The 25,600-nt window shown below is 36.4% G+C and overlaps 1 protein-coding gene across 3 annotated transcripts in view; it reads right to left on the bottom strand.

The window, feature by feature from the left end:
- Positions 1 to 859: 859 nt before the first annotated feature.
- EZR (ezrin) overlaps positions 860 to 25,600 on the bottom strand; it is a 39,209-nt gene continuing 14,468 nt past the window's right edge. For all 3 annotated transcript variants that reach the window (XM_058168526.1, XM_058168533.1, XM_058168539.1), the window contains exons 3-14: positions 25,440 to 25,523; positions 21,191 to 21,286; positions 18,070 to 18,344; positions 17,074 to 17,157; positions 16,461 to 16,607; positions 11,933 to 12,029; positions 9,664 to 9,827; positions 8,212 to 8,342; positions 6,188 to 6,348; positions 5,169 to 5,261; positions 2,736 to 2,987; positions 860 to 2,290 (exon numbers count right to left, since the gene is read on the bottom strand). In XM_058168526.1, coding sequence (XP_058024509.1) covers positions 2,126 to 2,290; positions 2,736 to 2,987; positions 5,169 to 5,261; positions 6,188 to 6,348; positions 8,212 to 8,342; positions 9,664 to 9,827; positions 11,933 to 12,029; positions 16,461 to 16,607; positions 17,074 to 17,157; positions 18,070 to 18,344; positions 21,191 to 21,286; positions 25,440 to 25,523 — 1,749 coding nt within the window. In that variant the 3' untranslated portion in view covers positions 860 to 2,125. The remainder of the gene's footprint in view (positions 2,291 to 2,735; positions 2,988 to 5,168; positions 5,262 to 6,187; positions 6,349 to 8,211; positions 8,343 to 9,663; positions 9,828 to 11,932; positions 12,030 to 16,460; positions 16,608 to 17,073; positions 17,158 to 18,069; positions 18,345 to 21,190; positions 21,287 to 25,439; positions 25,524 to 25,600) is intronic.

The following is a 25,600-nucleotide window of genomic DNA, read 5'->3' as shown; positions in this document are numbered from 1 at the left end:
ATTGTCAAGTAATTATTCTTGGTATTCACAAAGCTACAGATAATGCAAACTTATCTAGAACTGAGGTGAAACAAAGATATGCGTTTACAGGACACAAATCATGTGAAATTCAAGTGGAGAATCTAAGCAATGGGTTAGACTCTGGCTAAGGAGACATGCTTTACTCATAAGATGTAATTATGGCCTGTTACAGGTTTAGCTCCGCCTCAGTCTAATGTTTTTCAAACCCAGGCTAGCCTAAAGTTAAACAATCACTAGACTTCCAAAAAAATAACATGGAATGTAGAAGTCACCAGTTCTTTCATTCCACTTTTATTTTTTCATCGCCTACAAGTAGGAGCATCTTTCCTGGGAAACAAACAATAAGCTTTTCAGACTCCTGAGTGTGGTGGCTCTGATCAGGCTATTGCAGACTTTGTTCTTTGCAGAAAACAGGAAAGCAAAAATAAAAACAAAAAAACCCACCCTTCTTCAGAAGTACTATCATGCAGATTACTGGATATCTGATCTTGGCAATAGAGACAAGGCAGCTGCCATTCCTATTCAGTAATAGTAATTAGCTGGTTCAGTTGCTAGATTATGATTAAGGCTAAACGTGGGTCACGCTATTTAGAAACCGTACCATACGGTTAAAGTTTATAGTTATTAATTTCTACCTTGCACCCAAGGCAAATATTTTGCTGTTCTATGTTACTAGTTTACATATTGAACTTTATTAAACATTTACCTTCAGTGTCATAATTTCTTCCATAATTATTTTACCTTTCTCTTTTATTATTAATATTCCCCGTCGCTTGAACAAATGGGTTGCTTCATAGTTTTTCAGAAAAAAGAAATGGAAAAATTTAAGAGAAAAAAAAATGGTTGCCTTGCAGATTTTTATTTTTGGGCCGATTGCATTCAACAAATCATCCCACCACACTATAGCAGGATTCCAGAGGTATAAACTTCAAAATACAAAGCAGCATGGAAAGTTGTATGTAAAGCAGGACTAGCAACATACTGTAGTTTTGATGCTGATGATTTCCAAAGCCTAAAATGGGATTGGGGGTGGGGCGGGCTAGGAGGTGATGGTGGTCAAATGGAGGTTAACAAGGGGATACTGAGGCAAAATCTATAGCAACTCTCTTCAACAGAGACATTTAAAAAGCTGATAAAAGTCCCTTCATGGCTGGAGTCTGAAACGGTACCATTTTTTAAAAATTAGAAAATTTGCTAGAAAAAAATAGGAATAGTGAAATTATTTGTACTGAATCACAGGCATGCATTACAATTTTCTTTCAAGTAAAAAAATCATCTTTACAAATGTTTTCTAGATCGTGCCTCACCCAAGAGATTAGATTTTTTTTTTCAAAATGTCATTCGTTTAACAAGTAAAGAAATAACAACAAAATATACAAAGCAAAAAAAAAAAACCCTTTTCAAACTAGAATTATATGCTATTTATATCTTTAACACGGATATGTATATTTATATATATATATATTATAAATATGATACTGCAGCTTGCTGGTTAAGCTGCAGTTCAACACTTGAATAATATTGAACACCGACAATTTCCCTCTATCTGTGATATAAGAGAGGCATCCAAGTGTGCCCGTCATGCACTCCCTTTGAGTGACCACCGGGAACTTGTCCAATTCAAGATGAAAGGTTTTTTAGAGTTCTTTTGTGACATTTTTACAGCAATAACAAGAAGAAATGAGATGGAGGACTGACTTGAGACTTAAGAACATCATAATCTTCAAATACAATAAGGTGTTTAAGAACAAGAAACATGGCACAACATTTTCCCACACCCTAAACAAATCTGGATATGCTTGTGGTAGTAAAAAGCCCTCTATTAAAGCTGCAAAACTCTTTTAACATGTAGAAAAAAAGTGATTCTGAGACACCCTTTGACATTAGTTTTTTGACACAATATTAATAAGATTTTACTAGATCTCTGTGACTGTTCTCCTTATTATACTTAAATCCTGGCGGCTGCTTCTATTAAATTCAGCTGACACCTGACAGTGTGGAAGTTTATTTCTTTATTTACTGCTATGACTTTGCAAGTGACCTTTCACGAAGAAACGTCAACATTCAAAATCTGCATTTCCCAAAGTCTTCATTGAAACTACATTTACATAGCTTCAAATTCATCAATTCTCTGCTTGGTGTTCCCTTGTCGTATCTGTCTCAGTGTCTTGTACTTGTCTCGGCCTTGCCGCATGTTCTCTGTGTGGATGAGGTCATTTGGAGTCTTCATCTCTTCATCTCTGGCCTGAGCTAGTTCATCGGTCAGTGTCTACAACATTTAAACACAGTATTACACACTTGCACAAATAATAAATTTGTGAAAATGACATTATGAGGAAAACAAAAAACTAATATGAAATTTTGCAAGTGCTATCTGAGGGTGAGTTTTGTACATATCATTCTATGGTCATAAGCATAGTCACGTCTAAGAGCCTATAATGGTTAGCATTAGAAAAAGATACAAGATCTGACTCATTTAAATTTGCCAACCCATTTCTACCTTCCACTATAAGATACATGGTAGCAAAGATTTTTAGATTATGTCCTACATCATTATCTTCTTTCTCCATAAAATGTGAAACCTTTCTTAAGCCTTTGAAAAAAAGATAAATTTCAATTACCATCTTTCTCCCTTCTTCGGCAAATTATAAAATGGTACTCAGAATGAGAATAAATGCTTTGTATTGCTAACAGATTGTGTGGATATGTCCTACCTTCAGCTGTCTTTGGACACGCTCATTCTTTTCGGCTTCAGTAATTCGCTTTTCTTCATTACGATCGTTCAGTATGCCTTCACTTGAGAATTCTGCACTGTAGCCAGAGGACTCGGTTCCTTCATCTTGAAGATTATCATGGACGTGATAGTTCACTGGTTCATATACAGGTGGTGGTGGAGGAGGAGGAGCCGTCATTACCAGGTGTAATTCTTCCTTTGTTTTCACCAGATCATCTTGGGCTTCTTTAGCCTAGAAAAGGGAAACCAAGAATATGTTTCCAGGGATAATGTTATTTAGAAAATAAGTGAGATCTGATATGACATTTCGTGTGTTCCCGAAATAATCTTAAAATATATAGATTTATGATAATTTAATAATATCTCAATTAATAATTTAATATTCAACCATGCCTCCATTCCCTTTTCCCAATGACTATGTTCCTGACTCTCAACCTACCCACCTTCTGGCTCAGATGCACTTTTCTATCCATTCATATTGGCAAATGAGGTTTGTGTTCCCATAAATTATGTCACATGGCTCAATTGTTTAGCCCCCTGACCAGCTGTTTGATGAGACGCTGTTCTCTGAAGCTTTGACATATTTAACTACGGAATCTCTATCTCAAAATAGAGCAAATTATTTCAATAAACCTGAATGTTTTTAAAAGACAATAGTCAAACTTGTGAGGAATAAAACTATCAGTGTTACTAATCCAGCCACAATGGCTATGCATTGCTTATATTATTAGATACAATACCCTTTGGAATATAATATTTGGAAAACACAAGTTGGTATAGTTATATGTTGTAATGTATTACTTGCAAGAAAAATCTTAGTGGATAAAGAGCCATCTCTACATGAATGGCTCTCCATCGCTAATGTAACTTGCAAGTTATCAGTAATGCCTAGCTGTGTACTGAATGTCTTTCTTATTATTTATGGCTGCTGTGTAAACATAATATAGAGTTAGAAGTCAACTGAGAAGCTTTGAGTATGGCGCAGGCATAATCAATAGTCTCTAGGTTTAAGTTTAGAATTTTGGAGAAGATGGAAATAAAGGTTTGAGCTTTATTGTGGCAAGTGGGGCCAATAAAAATAATAAGAATTTTTTTCTTGTTTCAGCTTGTTGATGGGGAGGAGACAACAGACATATTTAATACATTCTAATCTGAAGATAAATTTAATAAGCAGATGTTGCAGGTGTTGAGAAATTTGAAACCTGCTATACATCAAGCAAGGACATTACATAAGGGAGGAATACATTTTTTACAATGAAATAGAGAGGCTTACGTAACAGAATCAAAACTTTTGGTGCAGTCTTGTGAGATTGGACAGTTACGTGACTACATGGAATAAGACTTGAAAGAGTAAGAGTCAGATTGTTAGGGACAGATGATTTAACACTGGAACATGCTGTTGATATTTGCAGAGCTGAGGAGTAGGCTGTAACTCACTTAAAGGACCTTGGGCGTACTGATAAGGAACTGGTTATTTTGAGAAGTAATGAGAAAGCCTTAAACCCCAGTCATCAGTTATAATGCCAAAGACCAAAGATTGGAAGCACCCATGTCAGAGATACAGAGTTTCTCAAAGGCGCCTGGGCAATGGTTGGAAAAGAATGCAGAAAATGTGGGTGGCTGAATCTTTTATAAAAAGTGAAGAACTAAGAACAAAAAAAGTTAAAACTAAATTGTACTGATTGTACTGATATTGCTGCAGATAGGATGAGGCCTTATTATTATTGATGTCTGAGAGAAAATAATTTAAATACGTTATTTAAATGTTAAGTATGTCTTTTGATTAGGTATGCATGCTCAGTTGAGATAATGGTTCAAGCACGTAAGATTTAGAAATGTATTGAAGAACTAATGGAAAACTGAGAATTGCCTATGAAAATTTTGCCAATTTTCTTCGCAAAAATAGTTATGTATTTGAATTTCAGAAAAACAGATTATCTTGCAATGGTAGAATGGAATTCAGATAATTTGCAAAAGATTGGGATTTTATGTATACTACTTCCATTCCACGCTAAGCCCCTATCAAACAGAAGGATCATGCAGCTTGCAAAGGGAATGTTAGAAAAGTCAAAGCAGGATGGTTCTGAATTTTACTTGGACCTTTCTGGTTAGTTTGAATAAAAAATACTTGTGGTTTTTTTTTAAATACCAGACCTATGCTATAGCCCTCAATTCATGCATTCTTTATGAGCTTTCTGGAAGCATTCTGTTGGTCGTTGTGGAGAGCAAGTATGGAATGTCAGTTCTGATGCAGTGTGGCTCATCTTATATCCTTATAGTGTAGCAAATTTTATAGGACAATAGACTTATACAATCTATATTTCCAATGAACCATGTTGTAATCAAGATCCAGGGAAGACCTAAAGTTGCTAAAACCCTGAAAGTAAAACAGAGTGGAACACATTAAGCTTACCCTGTGCTGCCATTCTTCAACCTCAGACTCTTTACGCTTTCTTGCCTCTTCAAGAAGAGCAATCTTGGCTGTGTATTCTGCAAGTTCTGTAGCCTTTTTTGAGAGGGAAAAAAGAAATTACATGAGATAGAAGTAGATAGAAGATAGAAATTACATGAGATAGAACCTTCGGGCTTGGATGGGGTAGGACATTCAGTGTCTGTTCTTGGGCCAGAAAATGACATGGTAGCAGTTACAAAAAAGTAAAACATAGGTGGGCAAACTTTAGTTATGCTAAGGCTAGACAACTAACATCCAACTTTATTAAGTTGGTCTTAACAGAACCTTCACAAATTTTATGAAATATTGTCCAGATAAAATTTGCCAGTGCCAGCTCTAAGAAACCCATTTGTCTATTCTTGAAGTATCAAAATGGCTACTTTATTTCTGGCTGTAAGTTAGAACATTAAAAACTAGTTTATAGCCAATATAACTTAAGCAAGTGGTTTCCAATCTAGTACTTTCCAGATATGATGGATCTGTATCAGTATCAGTATCCTGAGCCAGATTTTACTCATAACGCCTGGGAAGTCTGAGAGCTGTAATGCAACATTTCAGGAAGGCACGAGTGATAGCAAAATATAATTCCTTTCTATAAGATATCATTGATCCCTGCAGGGGTTTTAATTCATTTCCAAATGCAGCTCAACCACTTTTCTATAGCAGCACTAGATAGTAGAAATCCCTGTTCTGTAAAAAGTGATGTGACCTTGAATTTTATTTTGTTATTGATTCAGGAAATATTTGGCTTGTGTCGTCCATTTTCCGTAGTGTATCCATTTTAGGTGTCCATTATCATCTTTACATGTTTTAAAATTACTTTGAAAACACACTGTAGGTTTCTGTGAAGGCTTTGAGAACCAAAGGCAAGTTTTAAAAAGCTATAATCACTGGTGATGTTTGAAGAGCTTAGCCCAACTACTTTGCTAAGATTCATATCAATTTTTTTAGTTTCCTTCTGAAATGCCTCTGATCCATACCAGCTGCTCCTGACTCTTCATCTGGTCAACCGCCTGCCTCTCCAGCTCTTCCTTAGCTCTCAGAGCCATCAAACGCTCATTCTCCAGACGCTCTGCTTCCACCTGGGCCCTTGTTCTTTCATCCTCCAGTTGCCTGGCTTTTTCGATCTGGTCTGAGAGCTCTGGTAAAAAGGGGGGGAAAAACAAAAACCATTCATTTTTAAAATATTTATATATTTTAAATACTGTTTTTAAAAAAAGCACTTTTTAGAAATTGCACCAGTCTCTCACTGCTTGTGAGAGAAGGCAGTACAGGTAGTCCTTGATTTCCAACAGTTCACTTAGTGACTGAAGTTACAACGGCAATGAAAAAAGTGTCTTATGACCATTTTTTTATACTTATGACCATTGCAGCAGATTGATATTTGGATGCTGGACAATTGACTCACATTTATGACCGTTGCAATGTTATGGGATCAGTTTTTGCAACCTTCTGACAAGCAAAGTCAATGGGGAAACCAGATTCACTTAACAACCGTATTACTAACTTAACTACTTCAGGGATTCACTTAACAACTGTAGCAAGAAAGGTTGTAAAATGGGGCAAAACTCACTTAACAAATTTCTCTCTTAGCAACATGAATTTTGGACTCAAATTGTGGTCGTAAGTCGAGGATTACTTGTAGTATTTGCAGAGAGGTAGAGCAGTTCCTTCACCTTATCATTTTATGGCTAAGTATGATGTGCAACTAAGACTTCTGATTTCCATACATTTATGCTTTTGGAATGCTGGTGCTGGTTTTATGTCTAAGATATTCTTTGAAGATAAATAGCTACAGCTTTAGTCATCACAGATGACAGCACTGGCCGACTTGCAGGAAGTCCCCAGGCTGTTGACTAAGGTGGAAAACTGGAAAACATCTTAGAAGAAATGTCTATTCTCAATCATCCAGGTCATGGTTGTCCCAAGGGTGTTTTTTTTTTTTCATGAACTGAAGAAGCTTCTTAGAGGAGAAGCAAAACATTTTCAAAAAAACAACAACCCTAGAAAGTACTGTTGGCTTTTGAAATAAGTACCCTTGGGACATCTTAGAAGAAAGCAAGAGGAAAATCACCTTTGCTTTGTGGCCAAGAAACTAAGATGGATGTGTCCATGTTGTGAGCAAGTTATAGATGTCATCCATTTGGGTTTTATAATCATATTGTGATTATTTCAACCTATATCTATTAGACCCAACTCCGTCCAAACCATGTAACTGCCAAGATAATCAGTGCTGATTACTTCTGTTTTCATTGCCGTTGACACCACACAAGCATTACTTCAATGGTTAATTTTTCAATCAACCAAATTATTAACATAGGAGGCTGATACTTTAGAACAGGGGTGTCAAACTCAAGGCCCGGGGACCGGATCCAGCTTGCAGGGTGCTTAGATCTGGCCTGCAGAGCCGCCCTGGAAACAGTGAAGGATCGGCTCGCAGTGCGGCCCTCCCGAGCTCTGTTTTCACTGGCAGAGGTTTGCAGGAGGCCGTCGTAGCTGAGCTTGGGAGCCTGTTTTTGTTGGCAGAGCACGCGGGCCACCATAGGCATCCCCAACATGAATGTCGAGCTGGCCACACCCACCCTGGCCATGTTCATCCTGGTCCCCCAAGGTCAAACACAACCCTAATGCAGCCCTCAATGACATCGAGTTTGACACCCCAGCTTTAGAACTATATAGCAATGCTGCCCAACATCAAGTCCTGATGGCAACAGCACATCATGATTCCCTGTTATTGCAGGCAAAGTGATGCCTTCTCCTGCTCCCCACTCTGAGGGATTCTTCTTCAGAGCAAGGTCCTGGGAGCTCATTAGAGTGAGACAATTCTCCTCTCAGGAGGACAAGTTTACCTGTCTGGGTATTTCTATTAATTAGGAAACTCAAACCATGGTATTGCCATGACATTTTATGTTGCTATTGCTTGTTAAAGACACTGCTTCTCAGATCAGAAGTGGGGAACATAGAAAGATGGGTGTGGGTTTCGGCAACACAACGGTAGTACTACCTTTTTCTGCTTTCTGTGTCTTCACTTCATACTCCTGCAGCCTCATCATCAGCTCTTCTTTCTCTCTCAGCATCTGCTCTTTTTCCTTCTCAATTGTTTCTCTTCTCTTCTTCTCATTTTCCAACATCTCTCTTTAGATATAAAATTAAATTGGTTTAAGAACTGGAACAGACCACAACTTATTTTACCTGCTAGAAACATTTTACCACACTTTTCTGATTTTTTTTCATACTACCCAGGAGATAACAATGTGAAAGTATCTGAACATTTGTTTAAATCAAGAGTTGTGCTTATTATGTAATGATTGCATTTCTTTTTTTATTTTTTTAAATTTTTTTTGGAAAAACAGTGCCTTGTCAGGATAAAATTTACAAATAGTGCAAGACCAAAGAAAAATTAATAGTAAATCTTAACACGCAAATTAATAACGATAATAATAATATAATACCAGTAATTATAATAGTATAACCAAAAAATTAAAGTAAATTTCTTCTTACATTAACTTATTTACATTTTTATCCCTTACTGTAGTTATAGTTTTATACATCTATTTTCCATACTAACAATTATTAACATTCATACTCTTACTTTCTCTCATTTCTTCCTCTTGTCTTTATCCATTCATGAAATTTATTCCATGTCTGATAATATTCTGAGTATCTTTAATTTTTAAAGTTAGTCTATCCATTTCAGCACAATCCCAATTTTCCTAATTAGATCTCATTATTATGTGGTAGCTCACTCACTAAGATGCTGAGCTTGTTGATCAAAAGGTTGGCAGTTCTCATTATTATGTGGTAGCTCACTCACTAAGATGCTGAGCTTGTTGATCAAAAGGTTGGCAGTTCAGCGGTTTGAATCCCTAGTGCCGCATAATGGGCTGAGCTCTCATTACTTGCCGCAGTTTCTGCCAACCTAACAGTTCGAAAGCACATAAAAAATGCAAGTAGAAAAATAGGGACCACCTTTGGTGGGAAGGTAACAGCGTTCTGTGTGCCTTTGGCATTTAGTCATGCTGGTGACATGACCATGGAGACGTCTTTGGACAGCGCTGGCTCTTCAGCTTTGAAATGGAGATGAGCACCGCCCCCTAGAGTCGGGAATGACTAGCACATATGTGTGAGGGGAACTTTTACCTTTACCTTTATTGCATTTCTAATCACTCATGATTGGTGACCTAAACTTTTCTATTAAGGAGTCATAAAGCCATAAATGCAAATAATAATAATAAATAATAAAATAAAGGAAGTAAAGAAGATGTGAAGGTCTCAAGCAACTCAACCTCTTACCAATCTATACACACTCTATATTTAATTTCTGGTAACCCTATAATTGCCATGTATGCTACAGTATAGTAAGGCTATCAATATGTGTACTGCAGAATGATCATACTTAAGTTAGGGAGCCCAATTGAGTTATACCATGTTGTAGTTCCCATGCTCCTGCACACACCTTTCTAGCTCTTTCTGGTGCTTCTCTTCACGGGCCTGGGCTTTCATTTGCTGGACCTCAATGGTATCAGGTTTCCTACGGCGCATATACAGCTCATGATTTCCCATGCACAGCTGCAGAATTCTCTTGTTGATTCTTAGGCGAGGAGCATAAAATATAAAGTCCTGGCAAGAAGAAATGAAAAAGTTACAAAGACACTCATGCACACTCAGACTTGAAGTGCCCTACTTTATCGTTTTTTTTTAAATTTTTCACTTGCTCCTTAGTTCTTTGTAATGGAAAATCCAAGCAGCAACAAATTAACCTGCTTATTCATATAGGGATTAGATCTTTTCCTGCAACTGACTGATGATTGCTAATTTCAGCACTAAAAATACATTATGTTATACAACAATGCTTCTCTAATAGCCTCTTTTGTGATATTCATTGTGCTTTGTGCCTGGGTTAGTAATGGCATGGAAATCATCCAAATTCAAAACATCTGTCCCTAAGTTCTTAATAGCAAAATATGAGAGCAAGTACATTTGCAGGATGGAACAAAGACAGAAGGGAAATTATGTAATACCAAAAGGAGAAAATGAGGCTAACATTAAGAAAAAGAACACAATAAAGTTATTCAAGGCTCCAGTGAATATTTGGAACTCAAAATTTCAATAAGGTTAATGGCTACATTAACCTACATTAAATTTTGTCTCTACCTGCAAAGAATTTCTACTAATCAAATATTTAAAAGAGAGGAAGTTGTTTCTGAAACTGAAGAAGTTTCTGGTGAGACCCATTTATATTATCAAGGAAAACAAAACAAGACATCTTTTTCAATATGCCAACCTCTTAAAAAGATTTACAGAGAATTTCAAATTTACCTGGAAAATTAAATTCTACAATGCAATGACAGAAGCTGTTAATAATAATAATAATAATAATAATAATAATAATAATAATAATAATAATAACAACAACAACAACAACAACAACAACAACAACAACAACAATAATAATATTTTAATTTGTATACTGCCCTTCTCCCAAAGGACTCAGGGCGGTGCACAGCCAGAATAAAATACAAAAAGAACAGTACATATAATATTAAGAACAACCCCTTAAAAAACTTATTCAATTGGCCAATAATTTAAAATACAATAACACCCTATAAAATTTACAAAAGTTTAAAAACCCATAAAAACAAATTAAAATTTTTTAAATCAAGCCAGTCCAGCTAGACGGAATAAATAGGTTTTAAGTTCGCGGCGAAAGGTCCGAAGGTCAGATAGTTGATGAAGTCCAGGAGGAAGTTCGTTCCATAGGGTAGGAGCCCCCACAGAGAAGGCCCTCCCCCTGGGGGCCGCCAGTCAACATTGCTTGGCTGATGGCACCCTAAGGAGTCCCTCTCTGTGAGAACGCACCGGTCGCTGGGAGATAGAAGATGGCAGTAGACGGTCCCGTAAATATCTGGTCCTAAGCCATGGAGCGCTTTGAAGGTAGTCACCAATACCTTGAAGCGCACCCGGAAGACAACAGGCAGCCAGTGCAGTCTGCGCAGGATGGGTGTTACATGGGAGCTCCGAACCGCTCCCTCTATCACCCACGCAGCTGCATTCTGGACTAACTGGAGTCTCCGGGTGCTCTTCAAGGGGAGCCCCATGTAGAGAGCATTGCAATAGTCCAAGCGAGAAGTCACGAGAGCATGAGTGACCGTGCATAGGGCATCCTGGTCCAAGAAGGGGCGCAACTGGCGAATCAGGTGAACCTGATAAAAAGCTCTCCTGGAGATGGTCGTCAAATGGTCTTCGAAAGACAACCGCCCATCCAGGAGAACGCCCAAGTTGCGCACCCTTTCCATCGGGGGTCAATGACTCGCCCCCAACAGTCAGTTACTGAATAAGGTAATATTCCTAAGGTAATTTCTTTTACAAGTTATCATTTTTATGACTGCAATTTTAAGACTCCAATTTTGTACAATATAAGAGAAAGAAAGTAATGACTGTAATATTAATATTCAATAAATACAATAAAATGATTCAACAAATATTCTAACATATTGATGTGGACATGATGAAGAGAAGGGAAAATTTCACATTCTGTTGAAGCAATTTCAACCCTTAACCAAATTTATTTGATAGATACCAGTGTTTCCACTATAATTCAACTACTGAATGGGTGTGCAATTTCATTCTAAAATTCATGCAAAAACAGGTGGGGCCTTAGTAAATAAATAAATAAACACTATTCTCTTTCATTAGGAATAACTCTAATTATCAGTTATACTCACAGGTGATTTCTTGTCAATCGGTTTTATAACAAACTTCTTATCATTGAAAGATATGTTTCGAATTTCACTCCAAGGGAAGCCAATTTTAGGGGTTAACCTGAAAACAACAAAGCAGATACAGATAAGGAAACAATCTACAATACAGATCAGGAAATCTGGCTTAAATACAGGTACTCCTTGGTTTACAACCACAATTACTGGAATTCTGGTCACTAAGCAAGTCATCAAGTGATCAGACTTAAATTTGCAATATTTTTATTTATTTATTAGATTTCTAGACCGCCCTTCTCCCGAAGGACTCAGGGCGGTGTACAGCCTTAATTAAAATATAGATACACAATACAAATCCCAAATTTAAAATACATTTAAAATGAAATATTTAACCGGCCAATTTAAAACTAAAACGGTCAAAGACCGATATAAAACTCTAAAATATAAAATTATAAATAGATTAATACAATTAAAATTCAATTAAAATTAAGTTAGACTAAAATATTAAATTAAAATAATATTTAGGCTAGTCCCGCCCGATTGAATAGCAGAGTCTTCAGTTCCCGCTTGAAGGTACGGAGGTCAGGAAGTTGGTGCAACCCTGGAGGTAACTCATTCCATAGGGTCGGTGCTGCCACAGAGAAGGCTCTCCCCCTGGGGGTCACCAGCCGGCACTGTTTTACTATGGTTGTTAAGCAAATCACATAGTCATTAAGTGAATCATGCAGTTATTAAGGAAATCTGGCTTCTCCAATTGACTTTGCTTGTCAGAAGCTGGCTGAGAAGGTTGAAATTGTGATCATGTGACTGCAAGACACTGAACCATTGTAAATGCGAGCTGGTTGTCAGGTGCTTGAATTGCGATCACGTAACCGTGGGAGTTGTTGCAATGGTAATAACTTTTGAGGATGGGCATGTTACATTTTCCAAGGGCACTGTAACTTCAAACTGTCATTAAACGAATGAACATAAGTCAAGGATTACTTCTACTGTGATGCTGCTACCTCCCTGTCTCATTAGATCTCTATAGCAGAGTTGGGAGTAAAACGGATCTGGTTATAAATTTCTGTAGTAATTTGAACAGTTGGCACCTAAAAAAAGTTACTTCAACCTTCACAAGCATCATAACATGGCTTTTACCAGAAGAATACCAAGCAAAAAAAAGACAGATTACTGGGTTTAATGCAGGATGGATAAAAATCGATGATTTTTTAATATTTTTTTAAAAAAATCTATTTTTAAAATTTAAGTCAGATTTAAAAAAAATTTTAAAACAGATTTTTTAAAATCAAATTTATTTTAATAAAATGCTTTTAGAGTAAAAATCTATCTAAAGATAAATTTATATTTAAGATACTTTAATAATTTAACTTATTCAGCATGAAATGGAGCTTAGTTATACAGCATGAAGCTGTATATTCTGCAATATTGGGACTTGGTGAGTCAACGTCAGGTCAGAGGAGGAGCTGCTGCAGGACAGAGGTGACAGTTACCCTTTAAAAATCATGATTTAAATCGACTTGATTTAAATCAAATCCACCCTGGTTTAATGTGATCAAAGAGGCATTATGACAATGTGTGTTTTGCCAAACACAATTTTGTACCTGGTGTTAATAGCTTTAACACCAACTAATAGTAAATAGCATTTCTGAGTACACAATCTGCATGACTGCTTATGCCCTTCTCTATAGCATCAAATTCCTGGGATGGGAAGAAAAATAATTCAGAGTCTCTCTTTCTCCTGCTCTCCCTTTGTACCCTTATACTTCTAACACCTGTATTCATCTTTACATCATGATTTTTAAAGTGGAACATTGCCACACTCAGAGACAAAAGGCTCTTCCACATAAGTTTCACCCATTTAAATCTCCTTTACAATATGTAGGTAAATTTTATCTGATAGAGATCCATGTTATAGTTAGAGCAGGGCTTACGTAAGAACTTAAAATCTGAGCAAAGATAGTCCTCCTCATTCAAAGAAACACACAAGTATAAAACTCACACAGAATATTATAACTGGAGCATTGTGTGTTAATGCTTCTCAACACATACAGACAACTGTTTTAAAGATATTGATGCAGTAATTAAGTGTTGGAATGCAAAGGTAGTTTTCATAATGAAAAATAGAAGTGCTGTTATTTATATGCTAAACTCAGTATTAGCCACAGGTGTGCCTTACCATATTCCATCCTCCAGTAATTTCTATGCATTCAAGTATGTATTAAAAAAAATAAAGGAGGGGGGAAGCAACAATTTAACTTCCATATTATGAAGATTCTATTATGAATTATTAGATGTACCAATGTTTAATTTTCTGTGCACATCCCCCCTCCCCAGATTTTCCTTCAGAAGCAAATGTTTTCTCCTGCAGGCTTTATATAGCTTGTAAAACCAGTTTGAATTATTGTGACTACACAAAGAGACCTGTCATTCAAGAATCTAGAAGTAGTTTCACTCATGCAATCCTTAGAGCAGTGGTTCCCAACCAGTGTGCCGCGGCACTAAGGGGTGCCGTGAGATCTTTTGAGGGTGCCGGGAACTTTTGAGCTACGGAGATTTTAAATATCTATTTCCTTATAAGGGTGCCGGGAACTTTTGAAAGGCTTTCCAAGGGTGCCTCAAACAAGAAAAGGTTGTGCCTCAAACAAGAAAAGGTTGGGAACCACTGCCTTAGAGTGACACTCCTTATTTTCTAGGTGTGATAGAGTTGCTAGAAAAAAAAATACCCTTCTGCGGTGATCTTGGTATAATTTTGATTAAAAATGTCAAGAAAGACCTAGCATGTAGCCTTTTTCCAATGTTTGCAGACAATTTCTCCTGTTTGAATGTTTATACAGCTTAAAATGTGTTTGGAAACAAAGCCAAGTTACTATTTATAAATAATCTACTATGCTTCAAAAGTAAGCTCAAGTTAATTTAAAACTCGTACATCTTTGTTGTATTGAACAAGTATTATGTGAAAAGGAACCATTCCTTTTTACATTCAATTGTTACTTCTATCTCATTTTCAGATTATCACTATGTTGTTTCCTCAAATCTCTTCCTTAATAAGGAACCCTAGAGCTACTGGCTTAAAATAACAAAGATTGTCAGTTTGGTATTCCAAGGATTTAACTTGACTTTACCTGAGCTATTTCCAGATAAAAGCCAACCTGTTGGCTAAGAATCATTTCACACTAATGGCTCTTAACATGGAGCAACCGATTATAAAAAACTCTCAGTTGAGCATAATGAAAGTTCTCCATTGGGGAGAAAGCTGAGTGAGAATCCTGGGTGATTAAGCAAGATTTCTTACATAGTGGCGATACTCTGAATACATTCTGCTCAAGACTTGGTTACTCTAATGAACCACAGCTCTCGAAACAGAGATTCCCCTAGCCTTAACTAAAGATGACAGAAATTGAATCTGAGGCTCTCCACAGGCAAAATGTGCATTCTTCCCTGCCTGTGTAACACATACAATTAAGACTATAAGACTATAATATATGTGTCTGATACTTTGTAATCTTCAATTCGGTGACACAATGCATCATAGGGCAACAATTTTGGAACCAATGTATCTCAAATAGACTAATTTACAGAATACATCCAACAACAGGAACCCATGATTCCCAAGGGATTAAAATTTGGCAGAATTGTGGCTGAATTCAGCAGCATACCTTTTGAGTGCACTTCCCAGAAACCCTTAAGTTATTTGGCACTCCTCTATCTCCCTTTGGCCCCTGTTCCCAATTGGTTGGCATAAGGACTAATAGATTGCTTAGGAACTGAGGCTGAAATCTCTTAACAGTGGTGGCCTGTAAGGGAGGAATGAGTGACTCAGATGCCTGCTGGCAAGGGTGTGTTGATGGTCAAAGGGTGAGCCCTCTGTCTCCTTGGAGGGAGGGGACTCTTGGAGACATGCCAGAATAGGGTGTGGGAGCGCAGTTTTCCTTCTGGCCTGTCACTCCCTTTGTTCCTTCTCCCCCCACCCCAACAAAATGGGAGGAAGTTCTGTAGGTCAACTGAAGTGGTGGAAGAAGTAGTTTCATCAGAGATCTCATGAAATTAGTGAGGGAAGGCAAACATCACAAGCCTATATTATATATGGAAAGCAGAATGTGCCAATGGATCATGGATTGTCCTTTGGCGCATATCTCAATCCTAGATCCTGCAGATCTTGCTTCTGTCCAAAACTTTGACAACTGAAAATGGACTTGGCTTCTGTATTTTTTTTTTAGTATTATCATTAAGATATGATACATAATAATAAAGACAAGCCATGCACTGATTATTCCCTGTAGCCCCTGTCTGTCCTTCCAAAACCACATGCCTGTACATGAATTTAAGGAGAAAACAGTGCAGTTAAAGAGATAAAGAAGTCAAGTGACATTGAAGTCACATGCACCCCAGCACAATATTATTTAGCATATATTCTGAAAGGCAAGGTGACCTTAGCAGATATGATTGCTATAAAAGTACACATCACAAATGAGGTAATTCTTTGGCACAAGAGCAGCTCTTTAGTCTTACAAAGGATTAAAATATCGGCACTTACTTGTCTTCCTTTTCATAAATGTTGAGCCCAAGTGCATCTACTCCCAACCAAAGGTCTGTTCCTTTCTTATTTTTTATTTCAAAATAGTTGATTCCATACATTTCGAGATCCTGAGCAATCTTCAAATATTCCAGCATGGCATTTTCTCTGGTTAATACAAAATGGGAAATGTTAAGATTTGTTTTCAAGACTGATGCAGAGCTTTGAGATGCTGAGAAAATAAAATAATCATACTACTAGATGTAACAGAAAAGATCTAAAAGAACCAACTCACTTCCCTATGGAATATCAGCACTTTACTAACCATTTATCAATTTTAATGTTTTTTTCTCCATTTGTGTGTTCAATATTATTTCACTAACTCTACTCAATCATCTTGGCTTTGTCTATATAGTATATACATGTTGGATATTTTTATTCAAATCAATAGTAATTTAATATGAGTGCAGAACAAAAGATACTTCAAAGAAAGTGGTGCTTTAAAAATCTTCTCTAGTGCTTAGATCTCATATAAGATGTCAGTTTGGAATAAGAGTATTAAACATTGGACATTTTGAAAATAATTAAGACCAATTTTTAAAAGTCAATAAAAACATTCAATGATATAACTCACTTAAGCATTCCACCATGTTCAGCATGCCATACTTGAATTCTTTCTTCCCATTGTTCTCTAGATAGTTTATGTTGATCCATTACTCTAAAAATGTAAAGATATATCATGAAATTTAAGGTTCAATTTGTTTTATTTACAAAAATGTCATGTGCTAGCGAAGTTGGGTATATGGAAAAGATGGCACAAAGCATTTAAAGTAAAAAAAAGTCACTTTTTCAGATTTTTTTTAAAAAAGATGAACCTTGATCAAGTTCCAACACTACTAGTCTTTTAATGATTAAACTCTAGCTTTACTACAAAGTTATTCTTTAAGGATGTGCAAAGTCTGCAAAGGTCCCTTGAATTTTGTACTCAAGAGTTCCATGGAACAAACTGATGTCTTAAGGCAGTGTTAAATAGCAGAAATTTATTAGTTTGTTAGCTGAAACCAGAAGTGAATTGAGAAAAAATAGACCTCTTCAACTGACACTCTATGTTGATAATATTTCTTCATTTGTGTGTTACAATTTTCATTAGGTTTAGATCACATTTTACTTCAGGACCTCAAAGTGGTACACGTAGTTCTTTCAATTTTCCCTATAACAACCATCCTGAAGTAGTTTGAGAAGAGAGATAGCGATTGATTCAAAACTTTAAATATTAGCCTCACTGCCATGATTAGTTACTAACTATTATGTGCAGTACTAGAACCCCATAAGCAATGAGCATCCCTAATATTCTAAAACATTTTTAAAAATCTTAAATTGTGCTAAATTTTATTAATTATAACATACTGTAGTTCTTTTCTATTACTGGTATTTTGGCTTTATCAACATTTTGAAAAACAAATCTCAGACTTTTCGTTTTATTGTGTCACCCTCTTAATACATCGGCTATCAGTCGTAAGAGTTGCAAAAGCTGTTCTAGTGTCTTTTACATATCCCACATTCTTATCTGGAAGTTCACTCAATAGAATTGGGGAGAGCTGGCCCTCAGGGTTTCAAGAGGAGTGCTTACCGCTGGGGGACCAGGCGTTCAGAACTGAGATATCCAGCCTTGTGCAGTTCTTTATTATAATCTCCAAATTTGGATTGCACAGCGTAAGATCCAAGAAGGACAGCAGTTTCAGGTGGGCAATAGATCTCATCGCTAAGAATTCCTTCTTTCACTTGCAAGAAGAACAGTTTCTGCGTGATATCCTGGATCAACTCTACAGACACATCCTCAGGAAAAAACTTGGCCCGAAATTTGAACTGGAGAGGGTTCTCTTTCTTGATTTCTTGAGCAGAGACCTAAGTAGAGATAAGTCAAGAGGACCAACAATAAGTATCAGTAAATTATGAAAACAAAGATATTTATTTATTCAATTTTGGTGTTGCCCAACTCTAATCAATAATAACATTTTATTATTAAGTTATTACATATTTTGAATTTGTATGGTTGTCTCCAGCTCCAAAGAATCAACTTATTTTAAATCTGTAAAAACAACAGTCTCTACTTAAGTATAAAAAGTTATTCTGCCCCCAAAATACCAGTATTAAAACAACCATTTCAATTGCCTTTCTGATTCCTATGACTTGATCAGTAATGTTGCTCTGTAACTATTAGGAAGGTCATGAGGGGTCTTTGGTGCTCTCTGTCCTCGGTTGTTTTTTTGCAGACATTTCATTACCCAAACCAGGTAATGTTATCAGTGCTCCTGATGATGTTACCTAGTTTGGATAATGAAACATTTGCAAGGGAACAACCAGGCTCAGAGAGCACTAAGAACCCTCACTTCAACCCTGAGTTACAAATATTCTCCTCTATTGGTAATATGGGTCATATTATAACATAGCTACATGTATGTGTGTGGGGGAAGGGTTGTTTGAGCAAGGAAATCTCTACATTTCTGAGGTTGTTTTTTTTCCTATAGCTCAGCAAACATCAAGATTTGATAAGTGTAGAAATAGGAGCAACTATCTTTCAGGATGTTTGCACTGTCAGCAGATGTTTAACTTTCAGCGAGCATGAACATACATATTCTCTCTCTCTCTCTAACACACAAACAAACATTTTGCACTAAAGAAAAGGAAATTGCTTTAGTACTTAACAGAAGTGAAATGTCTTCGAAAAAACAAAAAGGCTTCTGTTTACACATCTGGCTTTGTGATAAGGAAAGCTGGAGACACTTCCTAATATTTGTTCCCTCCATGTGTCAACCAGAGTATGCTTGTTCTTTGTTTATTTGCTTAATAAGGGCCCACTAGGGACAAGTGAGAGGACACGGTAGCTCAGTGGCTAACACGCTGAGCTTGTCGATCAGAAAGGTCTGCAGTTCGGTGGTTTGAATACCTAGCGCCGCATGATGGAGTGAGCTCCCATTACTTGCCCCAGCTTCTGCCAACCTAGCAGTTTGAAAGCATGTAAAAATGCAAGTAGAAAAATAGGGACCACCTTTGGTGGGAAGGTAACAGCGTTCCATGCGCCTTCGGCGTTTAGTCATGCTGGCCACATGACCACGGAATTGTCAGGAGACAGTGCTGGCTCTTCGGCTTAGAAACGGAGATGAGCACTGCCCCCTAGAGTTGGGAACGACTAGCACATATGTGTGAGGTGAACCTTCACCTTTTTAGGGAAAAGTTATCCATCATTATAACACATCTGGATTACAATAATACAATGTTTAAGTATTTTAAACATTATCTCACTAAGATTATATGTTCTTGCCTGCTTGCAATTTATCTCAGTACCACAACCTAACCTAAGTTTACAGATTTATATAGTCCCTTTAAATTGCTTTTTCTGCATCAGCATTCCTGCTATGTACAAAATAAACTGTGTTAAGGATATTGGATTAGCCATTTTAAACAGCATCTACTAAATTAACATTGATAACTGACACAGTTGTTTCAATTATCAGTTCAATTGAACTGACTGCAAAAGCTATATAGTTTTATAAAATTAAGGGGAGGGAGATGGAAACGTCTACTTTGCGTGAACTGAGCACAATCTGGAAAGACTTCTGAAAGACTAACATAAACTTCATATGTTTTTTTTTAATACCATCATACTGTTTTAATCTATTCAGATATTAAGTAGTACAGGACCAGATTATAGCTTCACTTTTTTTTCCTGATATTAATACTATTTATGCCTCCTATGATTGATTACAAATAGGTCACTGAAAAAATAATTTTCTGAGATAATTCTTTAAATCAGTGTGGACTATCAAGACCTATGTCTTGACTAGTCTCCACACTATATCTATAAGAATAGACCGCTCTAGGCAGATTGACTAGTCTTGAAAAGTATTTAAAAATTTATGTGCATGTACCAAGAGACCGAGCTAACTGAAATAAACACAGTGCCCGTATTATGAGTAGATTAAAGGAATGTTGAGACTAAACTGTGTTCAGATTCTCAGGATGCATGCATATACTGTGAGTGCACACTCAGTTTACCAACTCACTGGTCCCCACCAGACACCCCACCAACAATCTTTATTTATACATTTAAAAAAATGAAATTCCTATACAAGAGGGTATCAAAAACCTGAAATTACAACTCCAAATACTAGTTCTACTGAAAATCTGCTTTAGATGGTTCTAAGTATACTTCAAAGTGTAAATGGCTTCTTGCCCTACAGTCCATCGCAGACTATTACTGTCCTAGCACATGGACTTAATGATGACATCTGTACCTCTTTCTGAATTAGAAGGGCACATGCCCTTATTATTCAAGTGAGATGGCAGATGCATAGCTGTGATTATCTCTTATCAATACCCAAGCCTAAAAACCATCTCAACAAATTGCTTTATTTTAACAGCACTGGACCCTTATGAAAGGGGATAGGAGTAAGGGAATCAAGCAATGTCCCATTCTTGTTGGTTTTTGCTGGTTAATATTTCAACAGAGCCGAGGTGGTGCAGTGGTTAGAATGCAGTATTACAGGCTAATTCTGCTGACTGCCAGCAGTTCGATTTTGACCGGCTCAAGGCTGACTCCATCCTTCCGAGTCAGTAAAACGAGGACCCATATTGTTGGGGGCAATAAGCTGACTCTGTAAACCACTTAGAAAGGGTTGTAAAGCACTATGAAGAAGTATATAAGTCTAAGTGCTATTGCTGTTGCTAGCAAAATTAGCTTATTTCATTACCTTTTTCTCTAGCTTCAGCCAGGTTGGGAAGCCTTTATTATCCATATACTGAAGACCAAAGTACCATACTTCCCGCAAACCTATAGTCTTCACCACCTGAAAGGAATTAGGAAAAGTTGAAGCAGTGGGTTTAAAGCTGTAACACTTCCTAAGACAATTCATATAGGTAATATTAAACCATTAAAAGTTTTGCCATGTCAAGCAAATGACAAAAGTATTGCATCCATGCTTAACTTTCTAAACTCGGTTGAGAAAAAAAGAACTGATTTCAAAGATTGACATGCTGTTAGATTAAAATATAAAACAATTATTTAGAATACTATTCAAAATGTTGAAAGTAACTAAAACGTAATTTCTTCTTGAAATAAGATCATTTATAATAGTACTGTTATACTATTTAACAGTAATCCCAGTAAGCTCAGAATGTTGCCCAAGGAAAATTTAGTTTGGAACTATATTGTATTTTTGAATAATGACAACACCTTAATAAAACATGACAATGTGGTTTCAATGCTGCATCTTTTATAAATCAATGAAGACTAATGCACCATTTATTTATTTATTTATTTATTTATTAATCAAACTTATATACCGCACCATCTCCCGTAGGACTCCCGTAGGACTCATACCATAATTAAGTATGCATGGTGGAAGATTATTTTTGATGTCAAAAGTTATATTTCTACATTATGGTTGCCTCCCTTTTGTAGCTATTCATTATTTTCTATATAAACAATGCCTTTTCCTGGACTTGAATGTAGCAAAGCAGGTTCAGGAAAATGTATTTTTTTAATTAAGGAAGTATTAAAGGAGCAGCAATCGAGTGCAACCACATGTTCTGCCCATTCATCACCTCTGAAACTCAAACATATATCTTCCTGACCCTGTGCAGCTGTGTGGCCTAAAAAATGTACAGCTTCTGATGTTCCATAGTTTCAAATTTTTGGAGGAATTAACTGGGCCTCCTAACCAGCAACCTAATTCTATAAGAAACTGGAGGAACATGGTGAAATTGCTATCAACTATTGCTGTCCTTGATTTACAACCATTCAAAGTTACGATAGCACTAAAAAAAAGTGACTTATGACCGGCCTTGCAACAGAAGTAGGATCTGCAACAGAATACAGTTCTGTAAGTGGAGAATTTGTGACTGGGTATATGTGGGTGACACAGTCTGTTCCCACCTTCCAGAAATGGTGCTCACTCATACTGGTAATAAACCTGGCAAGCCCCTGCAGAGAGATGAGACATACCCTACACATTGAGTCACTCAGCCAGAGTGCCTCAATGTGGATCATAAGCATGATTCAGAGAAAAGGGAAGAAGAATGGAGCAGCTAGAAGCCAGAGGGATGCCGTTTTCCTGTAAGCAGCCAATATAGAAAGGGAATTTTTGTGAAATAGAAGAATGATTCATATTTGTATCTGAAGAACAATGGTAGTAGGGATATGAGCAAGAGAGATTTTGTATACTGATATGAAAGCCTTTGGGGGGGGGGAAACTTCCTACCTTGAGAAATCAATGGCTAAAGCAGAAAATCAGGTTCAAAATAATACATTTCTTTTTTTAATTCATTATTACATTTATATGCTGTCTATCCTACTGTTGAAGTTTTACTTTAGCATTATCAATTTATTTTTGTATCAAATGAATATTTAATTGCATTGACAAATGTTCTGATGGCTTACAGTTCTTTGACTTATTTATTTTTTCTGACCTGTTCACCAGCTTGAACAAATTGTAGGCTATTGATAGATAGCTTGACTAACTTGCCTCCAGCCAAACAACAATCCAGTACCTGTAGTTTCCCTCTGGTTACTGCATTTAATTTAAGATAAAGTCTCTTCCAACTTCTAATTAGCAGTAATCATAATAAAACAACTATATGACCATGAAGCTATCATATATGATAAAGTGCATCGTTTGGTTTCATTTCATGTAGGAAACAGAAAATGATATAAGCAAGGTAAAAATAAAAAAGTTACTGGGCATATTTCCTCATGGCAGTAAGACATAAGACATATAGAAGCTTGAATTCCCAAATGAAGGTTGTAAAAATTAATGAAAAAAGAAAAAAAATGTTAAAAACTGCTTCCTTAAAAGACACATTTCAGGGATAGGTATGCTCAAGGTGTATGATTTCTCCGATTGTTATTTACTTGAGCTGGAAAATATATGCACCAGAATTAAAACATTGAGAAAAAGTAGGTAGCTCAGGATAATAAAAATAGTAATTAAACACCCCCACCCCCAAAAAATCCTGCTGAATTTTAAATAGGGGAAACAAGGCAAGTTTTATAGTTATTACGCTAGCAAGGAAAACCTGTTGTAAAAGGAATCTGTAGCAGGTGTTAGTCAGGAAAAGCAGGAAAAAAAGGGAAAAAAATGCTGTGCCTGCAATACATGTCCATATTACTGCTTTAATACATATATATATATATATATAGTTATATAGATATAGTCTCCCTTTATTTCTTTGTCAGTAAATATAAATTTAACACAAAATAGTTTGTCGTGTAAGCGATTGCCTGTGGGGGCTCCTCGGTTGGGGCTTAAAAGGCGAAATGGAAACAGTATGATCCCTCCCATATTTGGGTAGACCAGATTGCTTCGATAAGGAAAAAACCCATTTAATCTTTCCCCTAGTACAGTTGACAAAGTGAGGAGGAGAATCTGTGGCTTAGAGGTTAATACATCTGCCTAATGTGCAAACAAGCCCAGGTTTGAATCCCAGAAGGGTATGGCTAGCTGATGAGAACTAAATAGCTTGACATAGATCTATACTAGTCTCCCTTTATTTCTTTGTCAGTAAATATAAATTTAACACAAAATAGTTTGTCATGTAAGCGACTGCCTGTGAGGGCTCATGGACTGGGGCTGAAAGGCGAAAGGGAAGCAATATGCTCCCTCCCATATTTGGGTAGACCAGGTTGCTTCGATAGGAAAAAACCCATATATATATAATTTTGCCAATATTTGTGGGTGTACATGTGTGTACATAAAGGTATATACAGTATACCAGTATATACTCAGAAAGGCAAGCAATTGGCCAAATTGGCTTTCCTGAAACTGAAAAGTGGGCGGGCACAGCAGCAGAATTGTTCAACAGAGAACATGATAATAGTCTAGACTGAACATCTTGCAAATTGCTATTAAAGACTCAAAAGTTTATTAAGGCTAACATCACCAATAGTCAGTCTTGAGTATTTAATGTCATTGTTATATCATTCTAATTAGAATTCTAAGGAAATGCATTAGGATTTGTTTCTCAGAATTTTAATTCAGTATTTTCAGACTTACTAAACATCCAATAAACATGCCATCCCACCCCAATGGTGGGGGAAAAAAACCTAATATATTATTTTATAGCTGGATAATAGAGGCAACCAGTGGACTGCATATGGTTCCTAGATCCTTTTATTTCAGTCAAAAATATCAATAAATAGTGAAAAAAAGAAAAAATAAGGTACAACTTGAAGTCTGGAAAAATCACAGGAAAATATACAGCTATGGTAAAGCTACTAATGAAGAAGAGATGAAACAGAAACAAAAAAAAACACCCATGGTACTATTTTTTTTAAAATAAAAGAACATTTTGCTTAATGTCCTATGAAGAATGATGAGTTTTATGTGGAATAAATAGACAAGTTTCCAAAAAGGCAGATGGATACCTGATCAGATAGCTAATGTAAGATAGCAGGTTAAGAGGTTTAAATTTGTTCTCTTCAGTACAAGGCCTTTGATTTGCAAATGGTGACAGAATATTAGTTATATTCAGGCTAATAGATGTGCCATAACACATCTGTGTTATGTATTCAGAGGAACTTTTACAATGAATAAGAAATTGTTATAAGAAATGAGTCTGGGAAAGTGAAATGCTTCAGAATAGGATGCACACTGTCTTTTTATCTATAAGAAATATATTAAAGGACACAGAACTTTTGTTAGCTGATAGTAATGTCATTATGAAAATACAATAATGAAAAGTCAAAAACCTAGCTTAAAAAGAATGGCAAGGGGAATGTTAACTACCACATTTATTGAACCTGCAGCTGATAGCAGTATAGGTGGTAGTTTTATTTTCTTCGGCTTAAGAATAGGTAGAGATGGCCAGTGGATTGAAGAGATTAAAAAGGAGAGGAATCCTAATCTGCAGTATTCATGGTTTCAAGGTTTCTGTTTGGTCAGAAATCAAATTCTCACCTGTAATTTCCTGGTTTTTTTTAATTTCATGCATGCTTACACTAACCTGATCAAACAGCTGCTTCCCTGTAGTGTTAGGCTGGATGGCAAACTCCAGTTCTGCATCCATGGTGGTAACTCGAACATTGACCTAGAAGAAATATAAAACCACAATTAGTGTTGTTGGCAGTATACAATTAAATTATACTTATTAACGAAATATTTTTA

The sequence above is a fragment of the Ahaetulla prasina genome, chromosome 1, assembly GCF_028640845.1.
Source record: "Ahaetulla prasina isolate Xishuangbanna chromosome 1, ASM2864084v1, whole genome shotgun sequence".
Lineage (NCBI taxonomy): Eukaryota > Metazoa > Chordata > Lepidosauria > Squamata > Colubridae > Ahaetulla > Ahaetulla prasina.
This window is presented reverse-complemented; position numbering and strand designations above follow the sequence as displayed.